Source organism: Limanda limanda, chromosome 7 (genome assembly GCF_963576545.1).
Source record: "Limanda limanda chromosome 7, fLimLim1.1, whole genome shotgun sequence".
Taxonomy (NCBI): domain Eukaryota; kingdom Metazoa; phylum Chordata; class Actinopteri; order Pleuronectiformes; family Pleuronectidae; genus Limanda; species Limanda limanda.
Window position 1 is genome coordinate 13263535 of NC_083642.1, and position 23309 is coordinate 13286843.

General features: G+C 41.1%; 2 protein-coding genes across 4 annotated transcripts; one reads left to right on the top strand and one right to left on the bottom strand.

The window, feature by feature from the left end:
• The first annotated feature begins 1033 nt into the window (after positions 1–1033).
• Positions 1034–15111, top strand: LOC133005372 (hemicentin-2-like). Of its 3 annotated transcripts, none has more exons than XM_061075034.1 (20): positions 1034–1329; positions 4208–4490; positions 4603–4641; positions 5336–5401; positions 5966–6253; positions 6348–6614; positions 6806–7084; positions 8253–8519; positions 9083–9373; positions 9667–9939; positions 10046–10315; positions 10461–10754; positions 11545–11820; positions 11904–12018; positions 12116–12273; positions 12364–12465; positions 13055–13123; positions 13315–13374; positions 13809–13856; positions 13972–15111. In XM_061075034.1, the coding sequence occupies exons 2-20, from the start codon at positions 4460–4462 to the stop codon at positions 14034–14036; spliced, it is 3258 nt and encodes a 1085-aa protein (XP_060931017.1). In that variant the 5' UTR covers positions 1034–1329; positions 4208–4459; the 3' UTR covers positions 14037–15111. The 3 variants fall into 3 exon arrangements, with proteins under 3 accessions (XP_060931017.1, XP_060931016.1, XP_060931015.1); XM_061075033.1 differs by having other exon boundaries at positions 4392–4490; XM_061075032.1 differs by having other exon boundaries at positions 4405–4490.
• A 259-nt stretch (positions 15112–15370) lies between these two features.
• On the bottom strand, positions 15371–18224 carry apobec2b (apolipoprotein B mRNA editing enzyme, catalytic polypeptide-like 2b). Its single transcript, XM_061075491.1, has 3 exons — positions 17947–18224; positions 16532–16712; positions 15371–15712 (listed from the first exon to the last, which is right to left on the bottom strand). The coding sequence occupies exons 1-3, from the start codon at positions 18222–18224 to the stop codon at positions 15371–15373; spliced, it is 801 nt and encodes a 266-aa protein (XP_060931474.1).
• Between the last annotated feature and the right edge of the window lie 5085 nt (positions 18225–23309).

Sequence of the window (23309 nt, forward strand, 5' to 3'; positions counted from 1 at the left end):
TACTTTGACAGTTGAGACTGATAGAAAATACGTTGAGAGGAGGGGTGACATGCAGCAAATGTCTGCAACTTGAGTCAAACTGGGGACATAGCTGTTTATATAACCCTTGATATAATAATTATTATTACTTTCATTATAACAACCAGTCTGCCAGAGGTCATATTTATTATTATTATTACTTTCATTATAACAACCAGTCTGCCAGAGGTCATATGTGATGGCAAACTGGTCTCCCTCTCTCTCTTAAGTTTTAATTCATAAGTGGTGTCCTTTCATGACCTTACAAAGCTACATGTTTTATTCTTCACCTTGCTCCAAATTTTAACTTTGCGATAATGGAATTGATAAGTTGAAAATGGAGCACATAATCAAAATGGCAGCGCAAAAACTAGAGCACAGGAGTAGAAAGCACACCATCCAATTCAACGGTTGTCCGAAACATGATGGCATACTCATTCCCTGGTTCTAATCTGGATCTCTTCTGGGTTTCGCCCCTCAGGCCACTAAGGGCCAGATCAGCAAAGTGTTCTCGTCCATGCTCGCCATCCACTCGGACAAACCAGGTAATCAAGAACTGTTTAACTCACATTTATGGCTCCACTGCTGGTTATTGTTTCTAATTAGTATTAATTCAGGCTGTACAAAATGGACAAAATTATTATAGCTAAGTATACATGTTAATTAGTGGATATCGATAATTATCACGATAAATGTAACATTTCTTTTATATTTTTACTCCAGTGAAGGTTTTGGCTTTAAACTCTTCTTCTGTATGAGCAGAGAATGACAAACTACCTACGGTGCTCAAACAATATTTATCGATATATATATAAGACTTGTGTCGAGTCCTAGTTTTAGTATAAATCTGCTTCAACACATTGTACTATAATCATTTTGTTATCACTGTTTATTACAAACAAACCGAAGTGTAGTTCTCTGCACACTCCGGTCCATCAGGTGGCGATACTGCACCTTTCAGCTAGTCTACCGATACAATTATAGGAGGGGAGGAGAAGAAGTCGCTGACCAATCATGTGCTTTCTTCACCCACGACTCAAACTTTAGAACCGCAGCTTTTAGCTTCTTAGAAGTTGATTCTCGCTTTTCCTTACAAACACACATCAACAAGTCGCTAATGGTGTTTATTGAATCTGTTTAAATCAACGAGCGCGAGTCACAGTTGTGTATTCTGCAGAAACCGGGAGGACATCGTTGAACAAGCTAGCTCCAGTCATTGTTTACTTTCATGGAGCCTAACCCGCTAAGGACGGAGAGTTTCTGCTTGGCTTAAATGTTTGTTAGACCCGACGATGGAGGTGGCTGTGAAAGGTAAGGACCCTCATACCAAAGACATGGACACACCCCTAGGTTTTGTTGTAAATTTCGCAGTTCTTCAAAGGCCACCTACAGAAATGTTCACCTGTACTGAGGAGAAACGAGGTCTTATGGTTTTGAGACACTGGCAAACTGCTCCTGGTGTCTTTTCTCGCACCGCCCACCCTCCTCTTCCTCCTCCTCTCCCCCACTTCTCTCCTCGTCCTCCACCAGTTATCTCCTCCTCCTCGCCACCACTTCTCTCCTCGTCCTTCACCAGTTATCTCCTCCTCCTCCTCCTCACCACTTCTCTCCTCGTCTTCCACCAGTTATCCCCTCTTCCTCCTCTCTTTACCACTGCTCTCCTCGTCCTCCTCTTCCTTCACAAATGTCCTTATTATTATTATTATTATTCAGGCAAATGAAATGGCTTTTTGAGGGCTTTAACATGCTCAACTTCTTACCAAAATTTGCAGAAAGTTAGAAAGTGGTGAAAATTTACATATTCTGAAGGAATTTTCAATGGGCGTCGCAAAATGGCTCAACGGTGCCCCCCGAGACCCCCCGAGACCCCCAGAAGGTGTTCCCATTGACCTATCTTCACAAAAATCGATATACAGGTGTATCATGACCAGACAAACAAAAAAGTCTCTTGGTGCAATTGGAAAAACACAACAGGAAGCCTGCTATTTTGCATTTAGTGGCCATTTTGGCCATATTCCACATTTTTTCTTTGATACACTTGTACCAGGGTTTTCATCGGATCAACTTCAAATTGAGATGAGTGTCATCACAACAAGATGGAGATAAAAACTGACTGACAGATTTTTTTTTAATCACACGGTGTGACCGTGGCGTGGTGTCAAAGTTTGATTACACGCCATTAAAACACGATGTTCTGTAACGCGGACATACATGGACCATGAATCCTTTGATTTCAGTCTTCCTAGATCAAAGGAAACTTTATGTCTTGCAAAGGTTACGTCTCTCTCTCTCTCAGAACTGGTTATTTTTGTTTTTTCAGACAAAAAGCATGCAACGCTTCAAAATGGATGTGCTCGGGCCCACCCAGTGCTGCTTTGCAGCCCTAAAATTTTTATTATTATTATTATTATTATTATTATTCAGGCAAATGAATTGGCTTTTTGAGGGCTTTAACATGCTCAATTTCTTACCAAAATTTGCAGAAAGTTAGAAAGTGGTGAAAATTTACGTATTCTGAAGGAATTTTCAATGTCTAATTGGATCTGTACACCTTTACTTTGACAGTTGAGACTGATAGAAAATACGTTGAGAGGAGGGTGACATGCAGCAAATGTCTGCAACTTGTGTCAAACTGGGGACATAGCTGTTTATATAACCCTTGATATAATAATTGTGTACCTTTTATGTAATGGTTCCAAATCACCATAGACAATATGGCACAGAGAGAAATGTGTTCATTGGATTCAAACGAACTGTTTTCATTGTTTTATTGTTATTCTTATTATTGTCTTTGCCGTTATTATTATAATTATTATTAATATTATTATCATGATTAGGATAATTACAATATTATAATTGTTTTAGCTATTATTAGGATTATTTATATCATTACTACTGCTGTTGTTGTTCTTATGAAGATGATGATGATGATAATTTTATTTAATTTTTTTTTTTAATTTAATTTTTCTTTTTTCTTTTTTTATATTTAATTAATTTAAATTTACATAGTGTAAATTTGAAATCTCGCTTAGGGTACCAACATTGCCAGGGCCGGACCTGGGTGGATTGCACTCAGAACTAGCAGATAATAAAATCTTTGTGAAGAGTTGTGTTTTGCACTTCAGGGCCACCACAGGGTATCAGTGGTGTTTCCCAAGAGTTCTTCCAGAGGAATTTCTTGATGAAGTAAGCATCAGTTCCTAAAATTGTCGTTTAGGATGAGAGGTGTTCAAGAAACACAAGCAAGTCCCCTTGCCAATGTACAGTCATACAACTTCTGAAGACAGCATGACTTGAACGACCAAGAATCTTGACAAATATATTTCACAGGTGTTTGTTATTTCTTATTTCTTATAGGTTGATTGTTATTGATGTATTAACACAAGTTATAGTAATGTATTTATAGTATCAATATATTTATATTTATACTTTTTTAAGGTTTTTTATGTGTAACAGCAGAATCGTGGCACTTTGTCAGGGACGCAGTTTGCATTTGTCCCAGGTGGGACTAGATTATATATATTTCCTGTGTTATACTGCCACCTTGTGGTGAGTATGATGAAACAAACCACAGACAAATGAACACAATTTTGATATCGTGACAATTGACACATAACATCATAAATGTCGGAAGTCACACTTCACCACAGAGGGAACAATAACTTCAGGTCTTACTTTCTTCTGAAGCAATGGATTATAAGGACATTTAGGATTTGTACGTGTGTTAGAGAAAGATTTTTAGGGGGAAAGAAGTTGAGATTAACTCTCTATTTTCATGTCAGGAAAGTGTCTCTAAAGCTGAAGACAACAGGATGTAGCTGTGACTTGTTCGATAGGTTGAGCTCACCTCAGTAGCTTCCGCTCATGCTTTCAAAATCATGCCACACCTACATGTGTGAAAATAACTACTGGGAAACTTCTCTCAGATGATTTTAGAAAAAAAATCATCTCAGTTAGTGATGCTTATTTTTTAAAATTTTGCCCAGAATCAGTCTCATAACAAAAAAATGTGTTTACTGTTTACTATGTAAAATCTTACATACATACAAATTGAAATTGGAAGGGAGAATGTCTTTCAAATCCAACACAACGTTTCTTCTTTAACAGGTTAGACAATAAAAAACCAACACAAAAGCAAGCCTTCACATGAACATTTCTGCCAGTTTCACTTCCCCTTTCCACTTTTCAGCAGAGATAAGCAGTTTGAATTAAGGCGAACAAAACTGTGAGTATAGCTGTCACATTTCCTGTTGCTTCAACCAAAAAAAAGAAAAGTGCAGATGTCATAGAGAGACAGGAAAGCTTGAGTCTTGAGGTGAGTTTAGAAATGAATTGGTCAAACACACCCATCTCTTTCTATTTCCTCTGCTGAGCTTCACTACACAGCAGTTGTTTGACTCGACTCAGGAACACGGCTTCTGCAGGTGCAGCTCAATGGAAAATGTGGCTCATCAGGGTCTTCCTTGTCATGTGTAAGTTTGATTTTTATTAAATGGCATAACTTTTTCGTGATTTATCCGCATCTAAAGAATTTTTGAATGTACATTTGTTCCAGTGACTCTTTATCATTGTTTGATCTTGTAGATTCCACTGCTGTTTGTGGAGCTCAGAATGTCCAAAATGGTAAGACACATTTAACACGTTAAAATATCCTCGTATTTATTTTGAGTAAAAAGTAAAAAGTTTTTGTCTGAAAGCATTTACACAAAACATCCCATTTATCAAAAACATCTAATGTTAGGTTGTGAAAATGAATGTATTTGATTACGTAAAATAACAAATACACTTAAATGTTTTATTCTGCATGTACTAAGCTAGACTTAGACCAGAACATTTAGGAAGTAAAGCATATGTTATGTAAACATGAGGAACATGAAGTACTTTGTAGTCATCGGTCTTGACAGTTCCTAAATTTATACTTCTACCAGTTCAAGTTCATTGTTCTGTATCACGTTGTGCAAATAATTTGTGGCGATTAAAACTAACGCCTAATATGTTATACTCCATTTTTCCATTGTCAGTCTTTTTGCAAATTAGCTTCCTGATTAAGTAATTCTTTCAATTCTTAAAATCTTCAAATGGAAGAACTGTAAAATTTTCCATTGCAAATGTATGATGCTGTTTAACCGATGGTCCAAATCAAATTTTCACATCTGATGAGGAAGCAACCTGCATCTTTGTCAGTTTGATTCCTTGTGGCAGCTCTTGGTTTTAACGAACTTACTCCGACAGCTTAAGTCTTCACTTGACATGTCGATAAAGCACAAAACCGTTCTGATCTAATGTCTGTTCTCAACACATCTCCTCTCATTACCAGTTACCTCCACGCCCTTTTCTCTGACCTCCTTTGAACCAACATCGATGGAGGCTTCGACTGTTTCAGGTTAAATTTTTAATATTAAGAAGCAAAGATAATCAAGCAGTGTTCTTCAATTAAAACATCTTAGATTCTGTAGATTTACAGTGAAAAGTGACTATTCCCTGAAATCAGCCAGTTTTTCAAATGGCACACGTGATTATTTTTTGTAAGTACCAATGTGGTCATGAGAAATGTCCCATGTGATATCACCAATGTCTGTGATCAAAAGGTTCAAGCAATAATTGTATTTTTTTATGTCTGTACTTGTTTGTATTTAGATCAATGCCACAATTAAAATGTGCATTGAAAAACAATTAGAAGTCATATGTTCTTAGGATAAAACTTGTATATGTGTGGAATTTGAAAAGCATGTGGTCTTGTGTAATTGTATTTTTTTCCTGTTTTGAATCCATTTGAATCTGTTTTACATGATATTCATTCATAACTGTATTTAAGACAACAAATCAAAATACATGAATAATAATACAAATATTCCAACACAGGTCAAAATGCCTTAATGGATATGCTCTTTCAGAATAATACTATTTTTCATATTAATATATTCTATTCTATATTGTAAACTTCCAGAGCCTCCTGTAGCATCCCTGCTGCTGCAGTCCAGCTGGTTGGACGTGTTCCCTTCTGAGAAAGTGGAGTTGAGATGTAACATCAGTGGCAGCTCTGACTGGAAGATCGTCTGGCAAAAAGATGAACAGGAACTAGACACAGGCCCAAATCTGTCTTTCTCTGCAGACAGATCAATCCTCACTATCACTGCCGCTGCAAAGACTTCTGGAGTCTATTTCTGTAAAGGTCAACACAAAACAAGCAGTGCTCGGACTCTGCCCAGCAGCCAACTTAAGGTCACAGTTTACGGTAGGTTTCATTACGTTTCATCACCCACATTTCGGCAGAAAGTCTCATTATAATAAAGATGAACTGAAACATTTTCTTCGCTCTTTCTCATTAGAAAACAAGCCAAAAGCAACTCTGAGTCGAAGTCCAAACTTTAACAAGATGTTCCCTGGAGAGTTGATCAACTTCACATGTCTGGTTGATGTGGCCTCTGGATGGGAATACCAGTGGTACAAGAACGATAGTCAAATTCAAACATCGGATACTTATACCTTAGATTTAATAGATCATTCTAACAGTGGAATATACTTCTGCAAAGCCAAAAGAGGCAAAGGCCAGTTCTACACAGAGCAGAGTGATTCAACATCCGTGCAGGTCTCTGGTAAGTGTGTCACCACAGATTCCACTACAACCACCAATTTATTCATTTTCATCTACAGAAACCTTTTGGATATTTGTTTTTTTCTTAAATCTTTCGATAGCTTGCAATGCATTTGACATTTTGAGTCCCTTTCTTAAACCCTTTTGTGATGCAACTAACCCTGAAGATTTCTTTGCGGTGCACATTGTCAGATCCACCTACACCATATTTGAAGCTGCTGACTCCATGGCTGGATGTGTTCAAAGACGAACCAGTGGATTTCTTATGCGAGGTTGGCGAGGTTGACTCTGATTGGACGTACTCTTGGTACAAAAATGTGGACAAGATCGAGGACCTGGATAAAGATGAAATGTATCACAACTTCACCTCGGTCAATCAAACCAATCAAGGAGACTACGCATGCAGAGCTCACCTGGTAGGCAGGCCGGTCAACTCTGGAATCAGCAACACAGCTACAGTCAAGGTTTATGGTGAGATTCCTTCCTTTGTATAACCTACATTAACTTTACACTAATTCACGTAGAGCAACTCTTATCTATATCTTTACAATAAAGAAACAAATGTCAAAACAAGGAAGGGCTCGCTCATAGTGATGAACTTACAGTGAATTGTCACTCAAATCTTTTCTGCGATTTATATTAAGTTACGGAACATTTCCCGCAAAAGCTGGTGGAGACTAAAATAGAACTTAAAAGAAAGTAAACATTGAACTTACATTTAGCAAATATTCAAAAACACAACTCCAACTAAATCACAATGTCAGCGACTGTTTGCCACCAAGTTCACTAAGTTTAAAGGTTATGATATATCAATGTTGTATTACACCATTCGTTGTTGTTACCGTGACATTTTGGGATCATGCTTACCAGCCAGATATAGAAAATTTACTTTAAATTTTAAGCATGGATTGGAAGAACTGAGCTTAGAAATGGTGTTAACCATTGGAATAGAGACATGATTTGACAAAATAATTTTACATAACAAGATAATGAGATATACTGAGATAACGCTGATTCACACTCCAACACAGTAGTTGGTGGTAATGCACCTTGAAGGTGGTCGCCATCCAACATTAAACCGAGCAAAGAAGGAGAAGAAAAATTTACAGGATTCTCTGAAAAATTATATCTGTAGAAAATTTAAACAAAAAAACAGTCCGCTTCAGACAGAGCCCAGCTGTATCAGCCTTTGTGCTAAGCTAAGAAAAGGGAAGCTTACAGACTGTTGGATAGACCATATTTATTATGCATACACTGAGACAGAATGGTATCGATCCCCTCAACTCTCACGAAGAGGGAGAAATCTACATTTAAATCTTTCATTTTATTCATTCAGTACTAGGTAGTCATGGTGATACAAACCAGGGCCAGTAGACCCACAGTCTAGTTCTGCTCTGTCAAAAATTCTATCTTTAGTAAGTTGAAGTTAAAGTATGTTTGAATTAATTAACTATGACAGTGTCAAAATTAAACAACATTATACCATAGGCAGAATATTAAATGTAGACTTTACAGCAAAACTGTATTGATTTCCATTAGGGTTTACGGATTTAGCTTGTAAAGTTGCTGCTGTGTGAATATTACTGCATCACAAGTTTTAAGGTAGCGAGAGAAGCTGTAATGTTGTGTTTTCTTTCAGAAAACACACCTGAACCAACATTGAGCAAGTCCCCTGATTTCACTCCAATGTATGTTGGAGAAACTGTGAACTTCACTTGCACAGTTAACGTGTCCACTCACTGGATATATCAGTGGTATGAAAATGGACGGAACATCCCTTCTGCCACCGGCAAAACCTTCACCGTCCCTCTTAGTCTTTCTAATGGAGGGAATTACTTGTGCAAGGCCACCAGAGGTGAAACAACATCAACGAGCCAGAGCCCGGAAATACAGCTAGCTGTTCATGGTAGGTGAAGAAAGCAAAAAGGTATTATTTAAAGCATCGTATTTAAGGAGAAGCCAAATTGTTGATTTACAATGTGCATCATATCATCAATAGAGTTGTCATTTTATATAGTCTTGTAATGACATAAGAGGTTTTTTAAAACAACCTCAGAGCTGCTTTATATTGAGTGAGAAGAGCATTTTGTGTGCATCTTGCTTCCGTTATCTTAGCCTTTTCTGTTGAAGCAGGATGTTGTGGTGTAACACGATGCAGGGAGGGATAGTTCACAAGTGTGCAGTACACAGAAGTGGAATATTAGTCAGAGAATACGTGTTTCATATTCTGTAAGAGTGTCGTGGAAGCACGTCAGAGATACTTTTTGACAGTCCACATAAACCACTTTTTTAAAACGTTATTCTGAGCACATAAACTTTTAGTTTTTATTGTAAGCTTTTCTATTCTTTAACTATTAAGGATAAAGGCAGTGCTTTTTTATTATTTCTCCTCAATGGACCATTGTGGTGTGTGTTGACAACATCCTCATTGCAAAGATGATACACTAAGTGTCTTGTGTCTGTTTTTAGAAATTCCTGTTCCACAACTGGAGAATATGACCCAGTGGTTGGATCTGTTCCCCACTGAGAGTGTGAAGTTGAGCTGTGGGATGCAGCACGGCTCTGGCTGGACCTATACCTGGTACAAAGCTGGAGAGAAGGTCAAGGCTGGTGATGCTGTGTCTTTTGAGCCGGATGGATCTACTCTTACTATTAGCTCTGCTTCAGCTAAACATGAAGGACCATATCAGTGCAAGGGACACCTCCAGGACAGATCTGTCAGCAGCGACACTGCTTCTGAACTTACTCTCACAGTATATGGTGAGTTTTCTTTTAAATCTGTTATTCTATACAAATTTGATTGATTGATTGATCTAAATTTACATACAAATAAATAAACCCAGTAGAGCATGTATACCTTCGCTAAGGTTGAACAATTTCGGGGGAATTTATAAAAGGGAATTTTGTCTTTATTTTGGGTACTAACATTTTTGGGGATTAGTCCATGAGGATTGGATAAATATCTGACAAAGGTACATCTTGTAACTTGTTTTCACACTGAATAGAGAGTCATTTAACACACTGATGGAATTAGCATGTTTATCTACCCTCAGCTAAGAAGCCCACTGTCGTACTGACACAGGATCCAGAGTACAAGGTGATGTTCCCTGGAGAGTCCGTCTCCTTCAGCTGTCACATTAATGTCTCCTCTGGATGGGAGTTCTTCTATTACAATAATCACAATCAACTCAGTCACTCTGGAATCAAATATTCGATCAACTCTACCGGGCCCTCAGATGGAGGATCATATACTTGCCAAGTAAAAAGAGGCAGGAATCAGGTCTTCTCTAGCAACCCTAGTCAGGCTATACTTCTTGACGTTAAAGGTAAGTTCTGTTGACTGTTGTCAGTTATGATATTTCATGAACAGTGGAGAGCTGCTGGTATGACATAATACACACAGATACATGTCTTCTGCTTTTGTGTTTTTAGAGGAACACCCCAAACCTGTGATGACTCAAGAGCCGAAGGCTGACAAACTGTACGTTGGAGAGTCAGTGTCCTTGGATTGTAAAGTTGAAATCTCGTCTGGTTGGGAGTATCTGTGGAGCAAAGATAGAGTCGCACTCCCTCACAAGAGTCCTACCTTTAGAATTCATGATGCCAATTCATCAGTCAGCGGGGATTATGAGTGCACGGCAAAAAGAGAAAAATCGACATACCACACACAGCACAGCGATAGACGATCATTACAAATATCTGGTGAGCCAAAGAAAGTTGGGTTGTATTGTGTATTGTAATGGATGCTGTCTTTTTGTGTGTTTATTGATTTCATGGAAAAATATCTCGACAACCAAGCATTTCAGGATATTTTTTTGAAGTGGCTCATGTGTCTGTGTGTTTTTAGAGATTCCTGTCCCCAAGTTGAAGCAAATGACCCAGTGGAAGGATGTGTTCCCTTCTGAGAGCGTGAGATTGGGCTGTGGGATGGAAGAAGGCATCTCTGACTGGACGTACACCTGGTACAAAGACGACCAGAAGGTCCAGGCTGATGATACTGTGTCTTTTGACTCGGATGCCAGGACTCTCTCAATCCGCTCCACTGCAGCCAAACATGCAGGAGGATATAGTTGCTCAGGAAAGCTCAAGAGCAGACCTGTCAACAGTACCAACAGCTCTGGACTACCACTCAAAGTTTATGGTGAGATTTTTCTTTTGTCTTTTTTTAAACAATTCTTGGGGTAACATTTTTAGGTTAAAGCCACAATAACAATTAAGAAGATCTCATTACATGAAGTTTTTACTGACAGTAAAGAGCTGGGTTACCGGTTGGTCGTCTTGTTTTGTTCTGCCATGGCTGCATGTAGGAGGCTTTTTCTTAAGCGGCCCCTTTTGCAGAACTTTAAGTTAAAGTGGCAGTGGAGTGGGTGAGTGATGTCATGTAGTGTTGAGGTTGTGATGCAGGTGATCACCTTAGAATTGAGTTCAGAGAAGTAGGGCGTGGGAAGATCTATTAATTTATTATCATTATGGGTTATGTTAGTTTTGTACAGGCGGGGAGTAGGATGGGTTGGATGACATTGTTGTACAAACGGAGGAAATTGGCAGAGACCTCTCAACAGAGTCACCATTTTAAATAATCATGATCCATTTTGATTGTAAAAAAATTATAAATATATATAATTTTTTTTAATATATATATATTTTATTTTTTTAAATAAATACATTTAAAAAAGGGTTAGGGTTAGTATATATATTAGTATATTAGTGCAGGGCTCGGTCTACAACGTAGCCCTAGTTTATCTTATTTCTTTGAGAGAGCTAACAAAATGTGTTTTATGTAAGATAGAGATGTTAATCATTCAGGTGAGGTGAGGAAGTTGATACTAACCATTTTAACCATCTAGTTAAAGGCGAGTGTGACCTTCCTTAAATGTTACTACTGTTATAGTGTTATTCTTATCGCTTGTCATTATTTTCATCAACCTTAGATACAAAACCCAGAGTCACACTGATGCAGGAACCTGAGTTCCACGTGATGCATACTTCGGATTCAGTCTCCTTCAGCTGCCATATTAACGTCTCCTCTGGATGGGAGTACCTCTGGTACAAAGATGGCACTCCACTCCCACTCAAATCTGGACACAACTATAACATCAGCTCTGTTGTGACCAAAGACACTGGGTCATACACATGCCAAGTAAAAAGAGGAGTGGATGAAATCTTACAGTCAAAACAGAGTCAGGCTGTAAAACTCGATATTCTAGGTAAAGTATTTCTGACTTTCACTTTTTTTACTTTTTCTGTGCACATGATGTGTTCATCACAGTCTTTATTGTGTTTCCTGCAGAACGCCCTAGGCCTACTATACACCTGATGACAGACTGGTCCGAGGTGTTCGCCACTGACAGCTTGATGCTCAGGTGTGAGGTGCAGGCAAGCAACGACAAGTGGAACTACACATGGTAATACAGCTTACCTGTTTTCTTATTAAATTTACTGCTGTGTGGATTCTTACTTTTCTGAAGATTCATGCTGAAAATTCGACATACATTTAAACAGGTTCAAAGAGGGAATTCAAATCGATCAGCCGACCTCTGACAGACATTTCGTCACACCCAAGAACGACCCCAAGCAAAGCCTGTACACCTGCCAGGGCAATCGCACTGGTCAACCATCCTATTCAAAATTCAGTGATTCTTTCAAGACAAAGAACCTTCGTGAGTAAATGTGACAGCTGAAAGTTATGAGTTTTGACCCGACAAATATTCTCTCAGTCTCATTTCTCTGTTTTTATTTTGAAACTGCAGTTTTGAAGAGGAGGGTGCTTCTCTCCGTCTCTGGCTGTCTGTTCTTCGGCCTTATCGCTGTTCTCCTGGGATGCATTGTCCTCCGATTCATCCGCAAACCAGGTGTTGTTTTGGTTTGGTACTTTTTGAATGCAAAGAATGATTCTGAGCATCTACATTATGCAGGCAGCTATAATCAGTTTTACTGTAATACAATTGGATAAAATGCCAATGTAAAAACATGGCCGCTTGTACAGATGAATCTACAGAGATTTGTCACTCAAATCTTTATATTGTGTGTAGAGCAGCTCAGAGTTTAACTGTCGGGGCCACAGCTTCACTTTTCTGGATCATTATAACTTCTCTCATGGGGTCATTTTTAGCAACAGCAGAAGGTTTCTGTTAAAAAGCTCCAGAAACCCACAGTTCCTCTGCAACTGACACATTTATTTTAAAGTAAAAAGACCCAGATAATTTTCTCAGCTGTAGGTAGAGACCAAATACAGAGAGACTTGAGAGTGTGAATATTAGACTTACATTTGCCAAGTGATCAACACAACTCCAATTGAATAATGTTGCTCTTTGTAGATGTAAATTGTATCTATATAGTGACCACTATGTGAAGCCCACTCAAAGCGCTTGTGTATTTTATCGCAAAATAATAAAACAAAACTGTCAAGGATGTGACCTTTTATCTTTTCCTGTCATGCAGCTGACGATGACGACAAACCCGAAGAAGAAAACCTGTTTCTCACCATGGCCCAGCTAAAGGACCGGAGTGGTATGCTTGACACCTCTCATGGATTGTGGTTTTTTGGTCACCATTTCCTCATACACTGCAGATGCTGCCCCACCAGTGATTCATAGCCAAGCTATTTTTGTATTTACTGTCAGCGAAACCATCTGCAAGTTTGGGTCTGACTTTAGATGTTGGCATTATCTGGTGTTCACAGTTTTTCCTCTCTCCTGTAGATGCACCCGATCCTATGGTTGAGTACCTCACCGATGAAGGACTGAATGCATTGCCTAAAGGTAAATGACCCAGAGATGAATAAAATTGAGGATTTACAAACTTGTATTACTAATATTACTGCAACTAATGTTTGTTTTCACGGTTGAATAATCTGCTGATTGATTGTTTCGTCTATAAATGTCAGATAACGGTGAAAAGTCCATCCTAATTTCCCAGGCGCAAAGGTGTCATGGTTCAAAACCCAATTATGTTGAATTTGCTGTCAAAATTCTGAGAAAACCTGACAAAAGTCACACATAACAGTTTGTAAGGATACATTTTTTACCAAAAGTATTAAAAAAAGTATTTGACAACCATAATAGTTTTTGATTCGAGTTTGATTCAAGCTCTTTCAAAGGATTGAACGTCAACTAATTGTTGTCCATCGAGTCCATCTCTCACTGACACTTTCTGCTTTTCTTTTTCTTTTCTTTTTTAACAATGTGAACCACAGAAGCAGAGGAGAACGGCACGCTACCCATAACCACAGAGGAGGGCCAAGGTAAAATTACTGATGAAATATTTTCTCTATTGTCGTGGTTGCTGTGCCAGCTTCTCCACAGCTGAGACATAACTGTCTACTGATCCGTCACATGTTGCTCTTTATATCCTCCCAGCTTTGACAACTGAGAGCGATGATACAGAAGAAAACAAAGGTGGGATGGTGTCCTTCAAACAATGAGTCACTGAAGATGGATTCACAACAATAGCTTCATGTCATGTTCATGAAGTCCATGGCATCGATGGACATAAGGCACCATATATTAGATATTTATATATGAATGTATGGCCGGACAATTTTGCTCCTGTGCAATGCTTATCACTGCAGTGAAATAATAAAGGTTTGGCTTTAAAGTGGCATCGGTGGAGGCCAAACTCTCTATGGTGGCCATCATAGGACATAAGATTCAGCTTGTCTGGCTCAGCCTCATGTAGTCGGACTTAAAGCCTCACATATGCTTTTTTATTTTTATTTTTAACATTTTTTGCTTTATTTGATAAAGAAGGTAGAGAGTAGTTGGGGAGAAAGCGCAGGGATGGCATGCAGCGGCCCGAGCTGAACTCAAACCCAGGCCGCAGCGAGGAGGAGGCAGCTTCATTAGTGGTACGAGTTCCATTAGGTGAGCTACCTGGGCACCTTACCTCAGGTGTGCTTTGACCTCAAAACTAACATCCTGATATTCACTGCGTTAGTATCAAAGTGCACTAGAGGATCTACGTTTTAAAGGTCATGTAAACATTCTGAATTGCCCACAGCGCTATATAGAAGTAAATGTAAATTTAATAAGATTTACCAAATTTAATGGGAATTCATCAAATTGTTGATGAGATATTGCACTCTGGAGCAATGGACAGACTGTCATTGCAACACAACCGTGTATAGATTCAACTTGGTTGGTGGTAATTGTAAATTTTTTGAACTGAGGTACTGATGAATGGACTGTAAAAGGAAAATAAATATAGAACATTTTTTATGTGATAAGCATCAAACACACATTGTTGCTTTGAGTTATGCATTGTACATAAAGTGATCATCTGCAGGATAATCAATTACCATTTCAATTCTTAGAACAAACACCAGATGTCACTAGATTGTAAGTTAACTTTCTCCAAAACGTATTTAATGTAATAAATGATTCAGCAGTGAATGTTGTTGCTCTGCCGGTTGGAAACTGTATACAATACATATTTATCTAGAAATTCAAGCATTTTTGTGTCTTTCAACAAAGTTATCAAAATAAAAAATACAAAATGTTGCCCTCAGAGTTCATTTAAACTACTACTGATTGTTATGCACCATAAAATGTGACTGCAAGGAACACATGTTCAAAAAGTGGTGATTTCACAAGAAGGCTTATTTGTGGTTGAGTCAGTGGGGAGATCTTGTGCACCTGTAACACGGGTAAAAGACAAAAATAAAGGAGTCATTATCAAGAAAAACATTTACATTTCCCATAGACAGTAAAAAGGATGTAGACTCACATCACTGCAAACACAAAACCTATCGACTTACATCTACTTGAGGATGTCAGCCAGTTTGTCCACATAGTACTCATAGTTCTCCTGACAGTCCTCCCAGGGTGTAAAGCTCTCCTCATCTTTGTCCACGTACGTCTCCCAAACGTGCACAAAGTCGGACGGCTTCATCATCCGCAGTTTGCAGCCAGCTCTCACCAGAGCTCGGAGCCCCTCTACTATCTCGGGCTCCTCCCACTCAAAGAGACGGGAACAGAATATGCAGAGGCGCAGCTTTTTGCGCTGCTGAAGGACGGTGGCCAGCTTAGCTGCACAATCCAAGCAGGGACTGGATGATACATACCATGTAACATCATACTCCTGTGACGCGTTCGGGAGCACCTGGAGAGAGAGTTATGGGGGCATTAAAGGTGAACTAGAATTACCACCCTGCAGTTATATGGCTGCCCATAAGTGCAGTTGCACACTTCATTCTCTAGACTCATACCAGGTCACATTGACCTTTTGCCACTGACATTTAATCAGCTAATCCAAGTAACAACTGAACAAGATTTGGAGAAACTCCCTAAAGTTCAAGAGGCAAAAAATATGTTTTATTGAGACCACCACCCCCTTGACGGTTGACTCCCAAATTTAATCAGTTTATCTGTCAGTCAAAGTGAACGTTTGTACCTAATTTGAACGATTCTCTTAAGGTGTTCTTCAAATAACATGTTAACAAGGTGACCTTTGATTCCCAGTGAACATTTGTTCCAAATTTCAAGGAATTTTACTCAAAGTGTTCCTCAGATGTAACATTTATGAGACCATAATACGTCTTATAAGGTCACAGAGACCTTGCCCTTTGACCTTCGATGACTAAATTCTACTCATTTCATCTTTGAGTTGAAGTGAGCGCCTGTAGCGAAGTTGAAAGAATTTCTATAAGGTGTTCAATCATCTTCACAAGGTCAAGATTGGCTTCTGTCAGGTCAAGGCCAACTTGGTCTCTGTCCTTCAACCACCACAATCGGATCAGGTCATTCCCGAGTCAAACTGAGCATTTTCTCCAAATTTAAAGGAATTTCCTCAAAGCATTTTTTGAAACACTGTGTTCACAACAATGTGATGGATGGATACCCCATAAACATAACGTCTCCGGCCCCAGGCAGTCACACAGGTATAAAGATATTTTATGGTTTCAGAGTGTGTGTTCATTACCTGCTGAAAGAAGGCTTCTTCAGCATGAGAGGTGGCGTGTTCATCCTCCATATAACCTTTCAGAGGGTCCACGCTGCCTCCTGCTGTGTCCACTCTGAAGCACAGGAGGGTTTTGTTCCTCCCGGATGAGTACTCCACGTTCCTGAACTGAAACTTGAAGTAAAACTGGCTCATCAGCTCCCTGGTGGACAATGAGAGTGACAGTTTTCCTTAGATACATTCAGAGGAGTGATTGTGAACAAGCAAGGCAGGAAACTGCCCCAGGCCATGAGGGGGCCCCAGAGGGCTAAGAAACTTTACACCACAGCAGTGTCTCATAATGTGGCCAGTGACTACACCCCTGCCCAACCCCCCTATCTATTCAACAACCAATGGAGTATTCGCAATAACATGTTGGTAGGAAATTAAAGTTATGTATCATTCTTAAAGTTTAAATTGAAATTAAAGAAAAATAAAGGAAGAGGAGTTATCCATCTGAAGGTGAAAAAAGAAAGACAAAACCAATGGCACCTTATTCCTGCTCATTTCAAAAATGTCTGTTTTTTGTTTTTTATTGTTCTGTTTTTTTTATGTACTTATGTAAGTGAACATTTTTAAATAAAAAAGTTTACACTTCCAACCCTCGGTTTGTGTAACACTATTTTTAACATAAATGTTGACAAACTCTGTTTGAGGGGCCCCCTGCGAAATTTTGTTTGTGGCCCCAATAGACTCCAGAATCTCCACTGCACTGTCCATTCATCTTCATTTTCCTTTCAGTCGTTTTGACAGCAAGCAAAACACTTCAGGACTTACCATCATCCTCCTTTTTTAAATGCATTCAATTTGGTTTGAAAGACTAGGTAAAAAACAATTCAACATCATTTACATATCGACAATACTTTCGATGTAATTTGTCTTCTTCCATCGTGGTGCATTGACAGTGTGACCGAAAATTATTTTCCTGGTGAAAAGGTTTTTCACTTTTTCAGGCCTTCAGCATTTATGATTTTTCAATCATCCCATAATCCCTTAATATGCCATGATTCAGTGATTGTACCCCATCGTTTTATACAATATGAATAGGATGGTAGATTACAGGAATAGATCTCTTGTAGTTTTCAGTAATAGATTGGAGAACAGATGCTACCGGCGGAGTGGTGATATGGCAGGGGCCGGCATCCATGTCGGCTCCGTGACTCATGACTATTCTTACCGCTGGGTTAGTACGGGTGGCAGGTGCAAGTCATTTGTATAAATCCTCATGGAAATCCAATATAGAACATGTAATGGAAACGACATAATCAAATAGAAAGAAAAACAACTTCTTCTACTGAAGGGAATAACCAAAACGCTGTTTTTAAAGAGCAAAACAGGTTTGAAAGCAGAACATGCTGACTCTAACTCTTGTGGAGTGTGTATAAAGTCTTACCCACCCTGTGACAATCTCAAACGGCGGCAGCTCTATAGGCTGATACTCTGATTTTTCCTCACTGTTGGCCACCTCCGCTCCTGAGGCCCCTGCGCTTTCCCCATTCCTCTTCTCGTCTTCCGCCGTCGGCTGCTCGGGGGTGTTCTCCGGCTTCTTCAAAACTTTCTCAGGCCTTTTCGCACTTTTTTCCTTCCCATTTCCTTTGTCCTTCTCATCGCTGGTTTTGTTTTCCACCTTCTTCTCTTTCTTCTTAGCACTTAACCTGCTGTTTCTGTCGGCCATGATTTTGTGAGAGTGGGTGACAGTGTTAGATAGAGCGAGAGGGAAGGAAAGAGAGACAGAGAGAGAGAGAGAGAGAGGGGGAGAGGGGGATTCAGTTGGGGTAAGTGGAGAGATAACCCTAGTACATGTACAGAAATAGAACCTTTTGTGTGCTGAGGTCGGAGTCACAGCATGCGAATGACTGGCAGGGGCAGGGGGAAGGTGGCTCGGTTGACCCGGCCCCCCTCATGCCCTAGCTACTTAAAGGCCAAACACAAGTCAAAGTGCCGATGCTGCACGAAGAAAGTAGGGCAGGCAGGCCTTACAAGAGTTCTAGCCACACTGTTATCTCATATTTAGAGAGGAAAGTGCCATATAAATGTATATAAATGTGCATTTCCCACACGAGGAGACTCTGTAATCCGACAGGCTTCAACTGTCAACAGGCCAGCAGCAGGCAGGTTATTAATAACGCCGCCGGGTTGTGTGTGTGTCTGTGTGTATGGAGTAACCAGGGCTCTCCTGATACTGAACACCACGTTTCTTTGTTCCAGCTCTAATGTCCTGGGGATCATTAGGCCTTAGCAAAGCACCAGGGCCAGCTAAAGGGCACCCCCACCAAAAATGGGAAAAGACAGGGAGCTCGGCAGTGCAAACAAATACAAATACACAATGTGCAAGGTGAGCATTGGTGTCTGTATGAATCAGAGTGCAGGGTCACACCAAGGCCCAGTGTGCATGTGCCCGTGAGCAATCAATCTATGAAATCATCCTGCATCGATATAGCCCTCTGCTGAGGCCATTGTGGGGGAGGGTAAATTGGTTTTGTGTCTGTGTGAGTGTGTGTATTTGCAGACAGAAAATAGCTTTCTGCACTGCAGATGTAATAACTTGGAGGCATGCGGGAGAGGGTGGGAGGGTGGGAGGGATGGAGCGAGGGAGGGGAGGGAGGGAGGAGGCAGTTCAATTACAATTTCCTCCCCTCCCTCGGTCTCACTCCATGCCAAGTAATTAATTTCAGAGGCAATTACCAAAAAGACTGCAGCCTGCTTGCCTAACTCGAATGGATGAGCTGTCACTGCCTCGTGCGTGTCCTTGTGTGTGTGAGAGAGATGCTTCATACACTCACTAACAACATCCTAAACCCATGGGGATGATGAGCAGAAACACACAAAGACAAACACAGACACTCCTGCACCGATATCTTTCAACACATCTGAATCCAAATACGTGCTGAGGCGATGATCGTTATGATCACAGCAATCTTTGATAATTAAGTTCTGTGTGGGATGAGATGAAGCTGCGTTGAAAGGATGTAAAGTGATGCTCTTTATCGTATCATTGCAATTACATCACATTTCATCTTCAAACAGATTGTTGTTGTCTGACAGTTTCTTTTTAATCACAAAAGTCTGATGTAGCAGTAGAGAGCAAGGTTGCAATATCAACACATATCTTTCGGCACTTTATTTCAAAGTACTGGCAATTGGTTTGTTTGAGCCTATTTGGCTGTGAGAGAGAGGGGCCGTGTGGGCTGTGAGAGAGGCCTGCCTGCTGACTCTTATCCAACTGTGATGGAATTACTCGCAATTATGCTGCCTCCCCACTGGTGCAGCCCTGAGCGACTGAGTTCCTGAACACAACGGGAATCACACACTGCAACATTCACAGCTTCTCCTTCAAAGTCAGCGAGGCCCTGAAAAGTGGTTCCAAAATATTTTCGCGAGGTCAGACAAAGCAGTGGGCTCTGTTACGCCACATGCACTCATTCTGGGGCACATGGGGGCTGAGGCAGGGCCGAACCCATTACAATTGCTCAAAGTTCAGAACCAGAATTGGACATGAAATTAGAAATAGTGGGGGGAAAGTGCTGCTAATGAAAATGAAATGGAATTGACCGCCGCTCTGAGAGAGAACAGAGAGTTATAAGGGACTGACAGGCGGAAAATATAAATAAATTAGGGTCAAATTATTAGATATGTGAAGCAGATGTCAGCTTTGCTCCACTGGAAAAAAAAGGGTGTGTGCTGAACATATTCACTCGCATCTGCAAGGTCTGCGTCGGGGGGGTGAAACTCATTTATTTATTGTGTCCTAATGATGAGACATTAACACACAGAGAAAATAACATATTGTTTACCTGCTGATGCGTTCCTTCCAAAAACAACAACAGACGAATTAGTCACACTCTTGATTACTGTATATCGGTATAAATCATATGCTACACTATGCAATAATTAACCATTTTGTTATTGGTGGTGTATCAGTTTTGGCTGGTGCAGACACAAGCTGTCTGTGAGGTTGGGAAAATAAGAGAGTGGAGGGTTTGTGGTTGTCTGAGGACCCTGATCAGGCAAAAATAATGACGAAGTAAATACACTAGTATTGATTAGCTTCTAGTCCCCTAAGTCTGCAGCATGTGACATGGTCGTCTGTATGCTGGCTGCATGAGCAATCCACACCTGCTGTAGTCAGCAAATCCCTTCTGACCTGAGCCTATGCACTGAAACTCTGGTTAATTCATCTCAGAGGAGCGTGAGGACTGTGTTATGTTGCTCACTCAGTTTCCTCAGAGAGGATCAGCGGTTAGTATCCAAGAAGAAACATATCTGATGGTACAAATCATTGAGTTGCTGTTTAATTAAACAAATTATGTGACTCTTAGCTCTAAGTCCATAACAATCTGTAGTTTGCTTTGAGGTAGATGAGTGTCTCCAGGTTCTTTGGTAAGATGCGGCTTCTCTCTGGCCGCAGGCAGATCTCGGCAGTAGTGAATATGTTCCCCACCACAGTGCCACTAGCAGGTATGGTGAACGCCCTCTTGGCCACCTGAGCAAGCAGAGGAAAGTCAATAGCTTTACGCCGCCAGTAATGCAAAGCATCTTCATCTGTTGGTTCCTCTCGTAGATATATGCTTAACTCCTGCTCCAGGCTCTTGGCCTGTGTTGCGGGTCTCTGCTTGATGAAAGAGAACAACTTGCACGGCCGAGAAAGTGAGGAAACCGGCGATGGAGCAGGAGATGGAGCAGGAGGAGTCTGGGATTGAGGGTGTAGTTCTGTGTTGATATCTAAGGGGCTGGAGGCTGCGGAATGTTTGGATAACTCCTCTATTAGAACCTGTCTGTGCCATTCAGGGTTGCTGCTCCAAGTGAGCTTGAACTGGGGGTCCAGAGTGGTGGCAGTGATGTAGAGGGGGTCCTCCAGGATGGGGGCCAACCGACGCTCTACAGCCTGGCTGAAGGCCACCAGGAGAGAGGGGCAGTTGGGGGTTGACGTCTCAGAGAGATGTTTACGAAGACCCAGGACACATGGCAGCCCCAAGCTGATGGACACATGTCGTTCTGCCTGCAGGTCATTCTGTCTGTCTCCATGCACCATGTCCCAGGCCTCAGTGAAGGGCTCCAACGTGTCAGTGAGCTCCCTCAGGAGGGCTCTCTCTGAAGCGCCTGGCGCAAGCTCCCCTGGACCACTCATCTCCTCAAGGAACTCCACTGAGTCCAGCAGCCGGCGAAGCACCTGCATCAAAAAATCAAACAAAAAAATGACCTTATTTCAACCATTGAAACACAAACTTGATTGTGTTCATGCAGAAAAGCTACAATTTGATCAGTCTTTTAATATAAACCTTTATAAAACCACACCATTCATTGACAATACTGTTTTGTATACACATACTATGGTTACACTAAAACATCATAAGCAGTGTATGATGTAGTTGAAAAAAATACTGGGACATTTAAATTTGGTTATTAACGTATTTTTTACAAAAACTCCTAACTCACTGATTGGTGGAACTGAGAGTGACAATATAACATATATGTAATGAAAAAAAAAAGGTTTCCTTATACCTACTTGTGATATACAAAGTGTTTTATAATTATTTATAAACTACTACTACTGTACCACATACCTTAAGCTGAGCAGCCCAGTCTCTCACTGCAGAGGGGGCATTTCCTGTTCCCCCCTTCATCAGTCCAGTACCGTCAAACACCTGGCTGAGTTTCTCAGGTGGGACAGCAGAGCTTATGTAGTTATAGAAACTGGCGGCCTTGGCCAGTGTGGAGGAGAGCTGGGGACAGGAGCGCAGCCCCTCCCTGACACACTGTTCCAGAGAGCGAGAGAAACAGTCCACCCGACGAACACCCAGACCCTGCTCCCAGGAGCCCTCCCATTCCTCTTCATCCCCACCATCACCATGACCATTCCTGATCCCTTCCTCTGTGTCGTTACCGTTGTCCACCCCCTCTTCACTGCTGTCACCTCGCACGCCAGCGAGATGAGGTGACACCGAGAAACCGGGAAGACAACATGGCTTTACGGTTGCCGTGGCCAGAAAAGGGTCCGCGACGACACGAAACACTCTCCCCGACACCCCGTGAGAGTGGCACACTTCATCAAACTCTGACAGGACGCGATTGCCAGAGGTGCCGCCGGTCAGGGGTAGGCACGCCAGCAGGGCTGAACGCATCTGCCAATCCGATGTGAGAAAATGGCAGGTGACACCGAGGAAACTGCAGAGAGAGAAGAGATGGCAGTGAGAGAATCAAAGTTGGAATCAAGTTGTTTTCTGGCTAATTTTACCTCCGTACCCTGAGGTGGCTCCAGAAAAGCCCCTCCAGAGATCCAGGCTGAGGCTGAGGGCGTGTGCCGAGGCCAGGGCCTGACGGGTGGTCAGCTGGACTTGATAGGCGTAGGCTGGGAGGAGCTGGCTCTGGATGTAGTGCTGATGCTCTGGGGTGTAGCGTGGCTCCAAGAACTGCAGCAGCTCCCTGAAACCTTGGTTTTCCACTATGGACACTGGCTGCAGGTCAAGCACTATCATCTTGGCTATAGCCTCTGAGATCAACACCTATGGCGACAAAGACCATGTGTAAATGACCCTTAATACGGCAAATGATTTCACTGCAATGGCACATTAGATAATACAGGGTTACATCAACAGTGGGACAGCTATTTGCATCTCAAGTGGTGTATGACTGCACCTGACGTGGGTCATGTCTGTCAAACTTGCTCGCCCCTCCTCCAGAGCCTCCTCCTGCTCCTCCGTCCAGAGTTCTCATTCCTCCAACTCCTCCAACATCTCCCCTTCCTCCGCCTCCTCCTCCT